Below are 12866 nucleotides of genomic sequence, written 5' to 3' on the forward strand. Positions count from 1 at the left end.
TTCTGCTCTCTTATGTCGCTCATCTTCTCCCTCCCAGTCCTCCTTTATCCCTCTCAACCAACAGCCCTATTATACTCTATCTGTCATAAACATTCGCTATAAATAGATTCTTATTTTATAACGTGTCACTTCTGGTCCCCTATCAGAACAAACTGCAGCTCTAAGAGTGATGACTGACAGAGGCTAAGAATAACATCTAAAATTGTCATAAAATTGTCTAACACATTATGGATACTTTATTCTGACAGATCTGCATGCTCCTGCTCATAGTCTTATACAGTAAGGACCTTTTTGGATTTTTTTTTAGAGGAGTGACAGCAGGAAGCATTTTGTTCACGCTGTATGACACACTGTGTACAGTCTCCATATGTGCACTCCTTTCTATTGCTTTTCCGCAGCCTTACCATTTCCATTAAAGTTATAAAACAAAATTCCGCTTTTGACATACATCCGTACAACTGCTATTTTGGGTTCTATTCATTGGTTATTGATTATCAGCCTGAACGTCTCACATTCAAGCAGAAATATTACCACAGAACCATATTTGATACTGTATTCAACTGATGAAACACAAATTTATCGACTGACCTACAAAATTCAGGGACTGTCAATGGCTGTGGATGACGTCAAATTAAATATGTTGTTTATTCAATCACTTTAGCTGGCTAATAGGATTAATTTCTCCCTCTAAAATATTTTTAAGTTGTTTTATGTCAAAATATAGCAATTCAATTTGCCATAGAAGTTGCTGTTCAAATGCATTTCGACATTTCAAATTGTAATGTTATCAATTCAGTTTTAGATTAGAAAAATCTATATTAATAAATGATCTATTTAAAATCTGGATTTTAAATTATTTGTACATGGTCTATTTAATATTCATAAGCTAGCCATGTGTGAAGTCATAACCAGCACGCCTGCTGTCCCCACCAATTTTTAAAACAAAGTTATACTGATGCAACTGCTTTACATTGAATTACAGCTGATTATGCACATTTTCAACCTGTATGTGTACGTCTGTAAAATGCACATATGTGCGTGATGAATAATCACCATCGTCTCCTGGGAGATATATGGACAGATGAGGGAGGGTTGATGAAAGTGAATGGGAGATGAGACAGGGATTACCAGTGCTGTTGTGGTGTGTGTATCCTGCAGTGAGACTGACAGATCTGCAGCAGTCACCTCAAGCCTGACATACTGATCAGGACTGCAGACGTATTTCTCCATCCATACAACCTAAACCCGCAGAGATTGCTGCTCCTGGCTGATGATGAGGGAGAGCCTGTTGCTATAGTAACAGGTCATGGCAACTGCTCTAACCTCTGCAGCACCAAACAAAGGTGCTAACGAGATACTCGATATGACAGAAAACTACACAAATACAACAGTGCTGTCATTCATCTTCAGAACATGATCGTACCCTAGTCGCATGCTAATATCATCAGCAATTTCATCACTACAGATTGGTGTGTTGTATGCAAAATATCACTTTTTGTATTTTGGTTTTCAATGTTTATATTCAGTTAGATTATATTCACTTAGTAAAAACAGTTCCTAGTCAGTTGGTTTCCTTCTCATTAGCTTTGACTTTGCTGCTTCACGTAGGAGTAAACTGTAATTCTGCCACCTCCTGGGAATTAATGATACAGCAACATTAGCTTGTTCCACTTATGTCAGACCATCCAGCACTGAATATCAGAGATGCACAGTACCATATAACAGCTGATACTGGGGACTTTTTATCAGTATCAAGCTGACTGATAAATTGTGCATGCTAATTTTCTATATTGCTATGCTTGGATTAACTTTGTCGTCATCTAACGCTCACTTAAAGCTAATTTTTAAAAACGCTATTCTAAAAATTTAAAAACTCAAAATGAATATCAGTTTTTTCATACTGTATATTATAATGTGATGCCTAACTTTATTTGTGGTATTTAAAAATTTATATATGTAGTTTTTAGTGCTTTTTTTTAAAGGGTTATTTCCAAAAATTAAATTTCTGTCATTAGGTACTCACTCTCATGTTGTCCCAAACCCGTAAGACCTTCGTTCATCTTCGGAACACAAATCCAAGGGTTTCTGAACCACACATAGGCAGCAGTGTCATTGCACCTGTTTTTGTTTTTGCGCACAAAAACAATTCTTGCCACTTCATAACATTAAGGTTGAACCACTGTAGTCACGTAGATTATTTTAACAATGTCTTTGCTACCTTCCTGGACCTAAAAAGGTGCAATGATGTTGCTGCCTATGTGTGGATAAGAAACCCTCAGATTTCATCAAAAAATATCTTAATTTGTGTTCCGAAGATAAACGAAGGTCTTACGCATTTGGGACGACATGAGGGTGAGTGTTTAATTACAGAAATTTCATTTTTGGGTGAACTAACCCTTTAATAGATCTTTCATTTAGTATAAATCTTTAATAAATGGCCACATACTGATTATTGGCTATAACATGAAAATAACTATTGGCTTAATGTATCAGACAGAATTTTAACATCAGTGCATCTCTATATTAATACATTTGGAATTAGTGAAACTCCAAGTAAAAGAGGGCTAAATGTCTAAGACCACAACAGGGAAAATGTTTCTATTAGGGCTGCATGATATTGGAAAAAACTGACATTGCGATATTTTGTTTTTCTGCAATATATATTGGGAATCTGCATAAAAAATAATAAACAAATTACAAGCATGAATAAATACAATAGAACAGAGATTCAAATTAAATAAACAGTGCTTTATGTTTTTCAGGTAAGTCTAACAGTATTCAGGTACAGAAATTGAATAATCAAATGTAAAACAACACTGCATAATCTTTAATGTATAAATTAAATATAATTAATATTTGTTACAGCTACAAAAGTGATTCTCTGTATTTTCTTGTTTGCAGCACAAGAATATTAGGCTGCTGTCACTTTAAGACCGAATGCACAGATCCAATATAATGATAGGCATCAGTTTTCTTTCTCAATTGTTTACGTTCACATCAGCCATAAGTGACTGTGTTTACAAGGATACTTGCCAAGACAGGCACTTTGACATAATTTTGCATGCTCTATGATGGTTAAACTTTGCAATTAATCCAAGAATTATGTGTATTTCGAACCGTGGTGCCTGGTCAGTAGGGATCAATTACGATCCCTATACATGACTTCACATATCCTGACTATCGCAGATGCGCACATCGTGATATCGATGCACAAACGATATATCATGCAGCCCTAGTTTCTATTTTCCATTCTTTCCATTCTTTTCCAATGTAAATGGAAATTCCAATTGTCAGGATTTTACATTTTTACATGTATTTAGAATTTATTACTATTTGGTATGTCCCACTTTTGCTTTATTGACAGCAGCACTCAAGCTGCATTCACTCCACAAGTTTGGATAAAACCTGATGATCATGTTATTCAGTATAATTTGAGAATGTTTGAAGAAGCACCTTGTGCTTCAATGGTAAAAATGGAAATTTTTGTAGGAGTTGATGGTCAAAGTCACAAATTTGCTTATTTGATTACTATCCAAGTATTTTTTAATTTTTAAACATTGCTTCATGATGTTACATCATAAGTTTAAAATTTTCCAAAATCCTAGAATTGTTTATTTCCATGTTTAAATGAAAAACAATACCCCATTTTCAAAATGGTCTGCAACTTCTGAACCCTGCTACATAAACGATTTAAGAATAGTGCAATACAAGCACATTGGCAAATTTTTTTGCAAAATCTGCAGAAAGCTGGTCATGATGATTTTACCTGTGTGCTGAAAAGACACGATCTGCCACCTGAATGCTGATGTCAGACATATCAGACCTCTGATACAGAGCCAAAAGATCTGCCCCAAGCCCTGATGCTGACTCTAAATTCTCTGAACCTGACAAACAAAGAAAAGTTAAGCAGAATGAGTAAAAAGGCTACAACGTGTAATGGTGGCTATTACAATTCATTAATAGAGAGCAGCACTAATGCAGCTGGACAAAAAGAATCAGTAAAGAACAATAAGTTTTCTGCATCAGATTTGTAGAGAAACAAATCAGTAAAGTGTAACTGGAAATGTCGTCCTTACCTTGGTCAGAGTTGACCTGAGAGTCAACATCAGGGCCATGTGCAGCAGTACCGTTCACTACCAGTGACTGGCCGTTGTGTACATTTAAGGCAGTATTTTCCTTCGCCAGGCACTTGTCATCTGTGTACACTTTTCTGTTATAGCAAGAGCAACAAACATGTAACGTTTTACAAAACACATAGCTCAACTCTTTTACAGTTACAGGTACAATATTGATCTATGGTTTTATTTTACATGTTTACAAGAGTAATACAGAAAATGCCATTATGTACTGTATGAAGTCCTTGAGGGCTGCAGGTTCAATCCCCTGCAGGTGGATGACAGGTGTAGTTGGTTCGGTTCCCTGCAGGAGGTGAGGAGCTCTGGCCAGCAGCACCGCCCTGTGGGCCTTCAGCCGAACAACAGAACCCACACACAGAGTGACGTCAGTCTCCTGCTCCTCCTGCAGCAGTCTGTTACAGAAATAAATCAAAATAAAAATGAACTGAAAGTTGTTGTTTTTTACTGGAATGACATTTTGTCTTGTAACAAATGAATTGCTCAACGCCTCTTACTATTTTGTTGCATTCAGCAACACACTGCTGAGAGTCTTTTTTGATGTTATGTTTTTTTAATGTTAATAATATGTGGTAGTGTAGCCTAGATTTTGAAGATCTGGGATGGAAACTAAAAGGGTTGAACCCCAGAAAGACCAATCTTTCAGCTAACATCAACTAACAATATTTACATACATTAAGGGTCTGTAGTGTTATGGAGAAAAAACAAAAGGTAATCATGTAATAATGTTTAAAATAAGAAATAAAGTCACACTATGAGATATAAAGTCAAATCATGAAATAAAGTCTCCATTACAAGAAATAAAAAATTAAGAAATAAAGTTACACTTGTGAAATATAAAGCTGCAATTACCTTTTTATTATTTATTTATTTTTAGACAGAAACCGGCTTCTATAGTATTGCAGTATAGAAAACCCAAGACAAGAAAGAGGAAAGGTGTAAAAAAAAAAAAAGCAAGAAGGAAAAACTAATTAAAACAAACTACAGACTAACCAGTGGTAGTGCTAGTATTCTATGGAGCTAGAATAAATATAATAAATAAAAAGGTAATTGATGCTGATGCTAGATCTTTATATCAGGACATGTGATAAATCTTTAACAGATGAAATATAGTTAGTTTAAGAGGTTAATTTTGTAAGATTACACACAATTTAAAGTGATTGTTGACCCAAAAATGAAAATTCTGTCATTATTTACTCACCTTCAACCTGTATGAGTTTCTTTCTTCTGTCGAAAACAAAAGATATTTTGAAGAGTGTTAGTAACCAAATAGTTTCTGGTACCCATTGACTTTCACTGATTTTTTTTTTTTTTCTCTCTTTTTTTCATGCTATGGAAGTCAATGGGGACCAGCAGCTTTTAGGTTACCAACATTCTTCAAAATATCTTCTTTTGTGCTGAACAGAACAAAGAAACGAATTCAGGTTTAGAAAAACTTGAGGGTGAATGATAACAGAATTTTCATTTTTAGCTATCCCTTTAATAATAGCAAATTGGATGTATACAATGTACACAACAGATAAAATCCAATTAACGTTTATACAAAACAATATTTAAAATGAATTCAAAAATATTTATAAACAGTGTACTGACCATTGTCAGGGGTTTTATAACTGACACACTTCTTGTAATTGCGATATCTCAGTGACATTATCTCTTTTAAATTCTATATCTCAGTTAGCCATTTATTTTATTGAAACAGGCTTTCAAAGTGTTGAAACAGGCTGAATTACTACACAATAAAAACACACAGCAGCACTCACTCTAGAGAACAACAGAACTATTACTGAAGTATCACTGGGGGACAAAAATATAAAAAGTGAGTCTTTACTCATGGAGGCTCTTCCTCCCACTTCACATCCACATCAACATCATTGTCAGCATCATTTTGGCGTCTTCTGCTGCAGTACGACGAATCTGGGTGACCCAGAATCCTATGTTGCCCTAGGCCTTTGTGCTGGCCATTGGTGTGACTGCAGTCCTCTCTCCTCCGATGTGAGATGAAGAAGTGGGAGACAAGAGAGTTGCATTTCCATCTTAACTAAAACTGTTGTGTGGACCATCAGATGGCAGAAGTGCACAGTGCACTACAGGTTGGATTGAAAAGGAGGACATAACCTTTCAAAAGTTTAGAATCACTATGTAAATATGTTTGCTTTCTTCTTTCAAGACTATTAGTGCATTAAGTAGTCTTCATTTAGCAAAACAACAACAGTAGGAATGTACTGGTATTACAGTTCTGGCTGATACTGATTTAATATCGATCAGTCGATAATAATTTTCATGTTTTGGGCAATAACTAAAAAATGGACGATATTACAATTCAAATACTATTTTGTCTAAATAAATTAAAAATAAAACACGGCAAACTAAAATCAATGCTAAGTGAATTTAGGCATCACAGCAGAATTTTGATACTGCATAGTGCATAATAATGTGCAGTTTAAAAAAATGGATAATCATTTTGAGATTTGCTAAATATTACAAATCAACCATGTTTATATTATTACTAATAATTAAATTTTTTAGATGTTTTAAAGATTAACTTAAATGTGTACCATATGATGGCAAAAGTAGTATTAATCTAAAAAATAGAGGAATGAGCATGGAGAAAAAAAAAAAAAAATCTAATATCAGATGTTTGGTACCAATATATTGTGCACCCATAAATAACAAGATTATTTTTCTAGAGAAATATGTTTCTTTTTAGATTTTTTTAGCAATGCTATGAACAGAATTATCTATTTCTTTCAAAAATGTCTTAATAAATATTTTTTACTAAAAATCTGTTTTATTTAATCCAAACTTTTGAATGGTAGAGTATATGTTCATTGTTCACATTAAGCAAATGATCAGAGTTTGCATACAGTATGAAATCACCAAAGGGAGTGGCATGAGCTATGCAAACATTAAAGCAGGTCGGCGTGATTTGACTACACTGGTTGCTAAGAGTGCACTGCATCATATAACAACAGTGATACTCCATGCTATGAGCAATTCAGACAAGTTTTGAAAAAGAATAACAAAGGTCTTTCATGATGAAGGTGATGATTACCGGTTCAGGTCTTCTGACAGAGCATTTGCCAGTCGCTTCTTCAGCTGGTTTCTGCATTTGCGCTCTTTAGCTTGGAACTCCCTGGCAGCCTCGGTGGATGACATGTTATTGCCAAACTGCTGAGCACAAACGTCAGCACATTTCTCTCATGATGAACATCTGATAGAGAAATAAGAAACACAATTCAGTCTTCTAACCACATCTTTACTTATCTTTATTCTACAACAAATAAATGATGATGATTACCAATTTATTATTTAGGGACTCTTTTGTCTAAATGTCCTATACTGTACACTTACAACAATAACAACCATGGTCAACCAATATGTTTTTTTTATTTATTTGTATATTTTGTCATTGTTTCATTTTAGTTTTGTTTTAGACATGTATATATATTTATATGTAATAATCTAAACATTGTTTATTTATTTATTTATTTTTGAAATATCACCCAATATAGGACAAAACAATGTACATCAATGTGTATGTATACATAGTCAAACCAAAATGTATTTAGACACCTTGAACATTTCATTCATTAATACAGTTTATTCACTATAGTTTAAAAATGCTAATAAAATATGACAAGATCTCAGAGTTAAACTGTGTCAGAAAAAAATAATCTTAATTATGTCAGATAACACTTAAGCAAAACATGGTCAGGTCAAAGTGTCTAAATAATTTTTGGTTCCAAATTTATCAATTTTACTGGTAGTCCACAGTATGAAGAATTTTGGGGTATAATATGTCACAGTTTACTTTATTTTGCTATCATCACTTACATAAATGAACTATAGAGTCCTGCACCCACTAGTAAAAAATATATCAAAAATATAAAAAATGTCTCAATAATTTTTTGTTTGACTGTATATATATTTTATTATTATTATTATTATTATTATTATTATTATTATTTATTTAATTTTTTTTAGGACAAAACAAAAGATATTTCCAATGTCAAATGTGCAACAATGTATTGGAAAAATAAATAAAATAAATAAATTAATTAATAAAAAAAAAAAATTATTACATATAAAAATTAAAGACAAAGTAAACCAAGAAATAATGTTAACTCACAAAAAAAAAAAAAAAAAAAAAAAAACGGATGTTAAATACCATAACAGCAAATGTAACCAACATTAAACAACATTTTTGGCTGCAGTCAATATAGGCCTATGGGTTTTCTGATGCTTATGTTTAGGAACCAAATTAGGCATGATATATAAATATGAAAATTGTACTTTAAATACAAATAAACATATGTAGATAAAATTTTATATTTACAAATAATTTAATTTGTGACCCAAACTATATGTAGGATGGTCATATATATATATCAAAGACAAGACGTCACCATTTTGGTGGCTGTGTTATATTAAAAGGACTATGTTATATTATTATAATTTTTTTTAAGCATTTAAATAACCAGGGGATTTTTGTCCTGAAAATGCAGTTTGTATCATTCAGAGTAACGGGATCAAGAAGTCATCACTGTATAAATAACAATTTTAGCATCTTATCTATATCACAGATAAATGAGGAATGTTTAGAACTGACAAATATGTTAAACTTAATAAATATTCATATTTTAATGTATTTTTGTATTGTATTTGTGTTACTGATTTATTTTAGATGCCCACAAACCGAGAGAGTTGAAAGGCACTGTAAAATGCCAAAAAGTAAATGCAGACCCAATAGCTAGGGTGGCACTCTTAAAGCCCATTCACACCAAGAACAATAACTATAAAGATAACTATAACAATAACTATAACTATATTAGCGTCCACACTAATGAACTATAACACTGTTCATTCTAAGCATGTACTGCAGTTTTGTCGTCTGCCACTTTAAATGCTGGGGCTCTTGAAAGCGGAATGGATTCTGATCGGCTGTCAATGTTTTTATTATTCATTACCTGGAAAAAAATCATTCTGAAAGTGATTCCATGATATTGTTTCTCTGTTGTTGTTTTTTTTAACTATATCTTTATCATTATCATTATAGTTATCATACTTGGTGTAAAGAGAAAGGTATTCAGGATTGCTATTGTCATAATAATAGCTTACCAATATTTCTGAACAGAGTTCAAGAGAGGCCATTGAGGGGATTCTCCACCCAAAATACTCATCCTAATAATGTCATTTATGTTGCCAAACAAAAAGTATTAATAAATATAGACGCAAGCAGTAATTTTTGGGGCCGAGCAAGTCAGAAACAAAGTGACAAGCTAAGCAAACATGGCAGGAGCATCAGAACAGTAGAATAAAATGCTTATTATCTGCTTCTGCCATTATTTCCTCAGGAATTATACTAATTCAAAGATACATACTAAAAACACTGAAATTATTGGAGCAATTGTGATATTATCTACCTTTTTTGGTAAAATGTCATTCAGAGTAACAAACCATGTTCATTCAGTCAGTGTAACAGATATATTTATGTAAAAATGAAACAATATACTTATTCTGACCTGTAACTCAGATCAATCATACTAAATTTTATTATATTTTAAATTATTTTCATCTACTTACACTTCTTAGTGGCAAATGGGTAAAACCTAGTGGTTTGGAGGACATTAGCAAGGTATAAAGATTTAAAAAATTACAATTAGCATTTGAGGGCTGCACTGTGATCCTTAAGTAGAGTCTTTTAATGTCATCAAATGATTCCTGTTTTAAATATTTAAAAATGTATGATAGTTATTATTTTTCACTCAGAACACATTCTAATGTACAGGGGGGAAAAAAACAAAATTTAAAGCTGTATTTTATTTAAAACCGTTAATTGTCCATTGACAGGACTTTTAAATTTAGAACTGACACATGGGGCTTGAACGCCTACACTTTCAGTTACCCTGTCAAATCTTTGATCACTGGACCATCAAGTCAAACATGGGTCAGCAGAGTATGTACAATTATAATCAAGAAAAGTATTGATTATTTAAGGTTAGACTCACCTTATGCAATGTCATGATGTATTATAAAGCTTAGATGGACAAATCTGAACTGTTAGCATGATTAGCATTCACACCTTTGAGTTATATCAGAGAGCTATTAAAACAAGCTTGCATTAAAAAAAAAACAGCCATAAAATCATATTTACACAAAATCACTTCCTCTATCACATCTTGTCTGCTAAATGTTTAAATAAAGAATGTAAATGTGTATTTAATGATCCAGACTGCTAGCCATTAGCCTATAAACTGTCATTAACCACAAAGAGATAAACTTCGCTATGACTAATAGAAATATTATCTGCATTTTTCTACAAGCAAAAAGAATATTCATATCGCGCTGGAGACGATAATAAAACTACCAGACTACTCACTGGGGCACAATGACATTTCAAAAGCATCAGTGAGACTGTCGTGTTGTCAATGACAACTGGATGAGCACACTTACCTCACACTTTATCAAACTGAACAACGCGTCATCCTCGCAGTTAAACATCCGCATCTGCACTTAAATGTCCACAAATGATTCTGATAGCGAAAGTAAATTTTAACAGCCCATAGAAAGCCTACAACTAACACAACCTTCACAATTTACATGGGAAGTGCTGTCTGGGAGTTGGGAGTATTTCTGACTTTGTTTTGCTGCCCTCATGCGGTGCTGGTGTGAATTGTATGGAATGCAAAGTGAGAAACTAGGTGAAGGTTGTGTGAGGTTATTAGATGTGTGCCAACAGTGCCAAATATAATACAACGAAACCTTTCAAGAAACAAATCAAATTATAAATTGAGAAATAAAAAAAATAAATAAATAGACCTAATCGGACTATTGGAGTATTTATAAATAATTTGTCCGTGCACATTATTATTATTTTTTTTATTCATGTGCGCTCGTAATCTTTAATCTTAACTTCTCCTCCCTCCCTCTTGCAACGACATCCCTTCTCTTCTCTGATGACGTGTTTAATGGGGCGGGACAACCTATCACTCACATGATGAGATCGCAGCAATAACATCAAATGCCGCCTTATTTGTTCTTGTTCGAGAAACCTAGGTGTAGGCCTATATGACTAACTTCTTTCAGACAAACACAATCGGAGATCTATTTAAAAATATCCTTAGTCCTCCAAGGTTTATAAAGGTTGTCCATCCATAAAAAAAAAAAGTAACCCATACGACCCCAGTGGGTTAATAAAGGCCTTCTGAAGCGAAGCGATGCGTTTTTGTAAGAAAAATATCCATATTTAAAACTTTATAAATTCTAATAACTAGCTTCCGGCGGACGACCGTACGCAGAATGCTCAAGTCGATTTGCAGTGGAAGAGTATCCTTTGACCTGACTCACAACGTAATGACGAACGCGGAGGCGCAGAGGAAAGAGCAAAACAAATCACCAATCACGGATTATAAGTCTAAAACGATCATTTTTTAAGAGAAATTTCGGAGGATTTCGATATAAGAGAAGATAAGCTTGAGTTTGTTGCACAGCCCTATTTGTTTGAACAGCGAGAAGCGTCTAAGCTTACAATACTCCAACATCCTGTGTCATGCATCGAGTCAGAGGGTTACTCATTTGGCACAGGTTGACTTGCGCATTCTGCGTACGGTCTTCCGCCGGAATCTAGTTATTTGAATTTATAAAGTTTTAATTATGGATATTTTTCTTACAAAAACGAATCGCTTTAACCCCCTGGAGTCATATGGATTACTTTTTTTATGGATGGATGCATTATTTTTGACTTCAAAACACGGCCCTCCATTCACAACCATTATAAACCTTGGAGGACTAAAAATATTTTTAAATATATCTCCGATTGTGTTCGTCTGAAAGAAGATAGTCATATACACCTAGGATGGCTTGAGGGTGAATAAATCATGGGATAATTTTCATTTTTGGGTGAACTATCCCTTTAAGCTTCTTTTCCCACAGGGAGCACCATGCCAGCCTTGTTTCCGCTTGCACAGTCGTTCCCGCCCTTTTCCCCCAGGGGGCACCCGTGCCCACCTTCTTTCCACAGGCAACACGTGTGCCACCGTTTTTTTTCCTCAGGGAGCACCCGTGCCCAGTTGGAAGAAGAGGCTGCGCCAATGGAGCAAAGGAGCTTAGGTTAGTCCCTCCTATCTCTGGTTTTTACTTTAGTTGGTAACACTTTATTTCGATGGTCCACTTTAAATATTCTACTAAATATAATTAACTTAGTTTGTAACATGTCAACTAACTCTCATTAGAGTATTAGTTCACTGTCTGCTTAATATCTGCCAAAACTTTATTTTGATGGTCCCCAGCAGACATTCTACTGAATATTAAGTAACTTTGCAACTGTAACTTTGCAGCTTATTCTACTAACACCTAACCCTCAGCTTACAGTCTACTAATACTCTAATGAGAGTTAGTTGTCATGTAGTTGCAAAGTTACTTATAGTTAGTAGAATGTCTAAAGTGGACAATCAAAAAATAAAGTGTAACCCTTTAACTTTCAGAAAATTAAACACTTTCTAGGTCCTCTATTAGAAATCCTTTTATATTATATTTTAAAATGATGATATGTCTTTTTAGATTTTGTCTTAGAAGCACTCAAGCACTCTTTATAAGAATTTAAGGTAACACTTTACAATAAGGTTCATTAGTTAACATGAACTAATAATGAACTGCACTTATACAGCATTTATTAATCTTTGTTAATGTTAATTTCCACATTTACTAATACATTATTAAAATCATGTTAAC

The 12866-nt window shown here is 33.7% G+C and overlaps 1 protein-coding gene across 3 annotated transcripts in view; it reads right to left on the reverse strand.

Moving 5' to 3' along the window:
* The window catches only part of btbd8 (BTB domain containing 8), a 33930-nt gene extending 23133 nt beyond the window's left edge, over positions 1–10797 (reverse strand). For 2 of the 3 annotated variants that reach the window (XM_051897214.1, XM_051897215.1), the window contains exons 1-5: positions 10590–10796; positions 7189–7347; positions 4349–4528; positions 4077–4210; positions 3767–3884 (exon numbers count right to left, since the gene is read on the reverse strand). In XM_051897214.1, coding sequence (XP_051753174.1) covers positions 3767–3884; positions 4077–4210; positions 4349–4528; positions 7189–7292 — 536 coding nt within the window. In that variant the 5' untranslated portion in view covers positions 7293–7347; positions 10590–10796. Of the gene's footprint in view, positions 1–3766; positions 3885–4076; positions 4211–4348; positions 4529–7188; positions 7348–10589 lie in introns of all 3 variants that reach the window. The other variant, XM_051897219.1, reaches the window with a different exon arrangement.
* Positions 10798–12866: the final 2069 nt, after the last annotated feature.

Source organism: Ctenopharyngodon idella, chromosome 6, assembly GCF_019924925.1.
Source record: "Ctenopharyngodon idella isolate HZGC_01 chromosome 6, HZGC01, whole genome shotgun sequence".
Taxonomy (NCBI): Eukaryota; Metazoa; Chordata; class Actinopteri; order Cypriniformes; family Xenocyprididae; genus Ctenopharyngodon; species Ctenopharyngodon idella.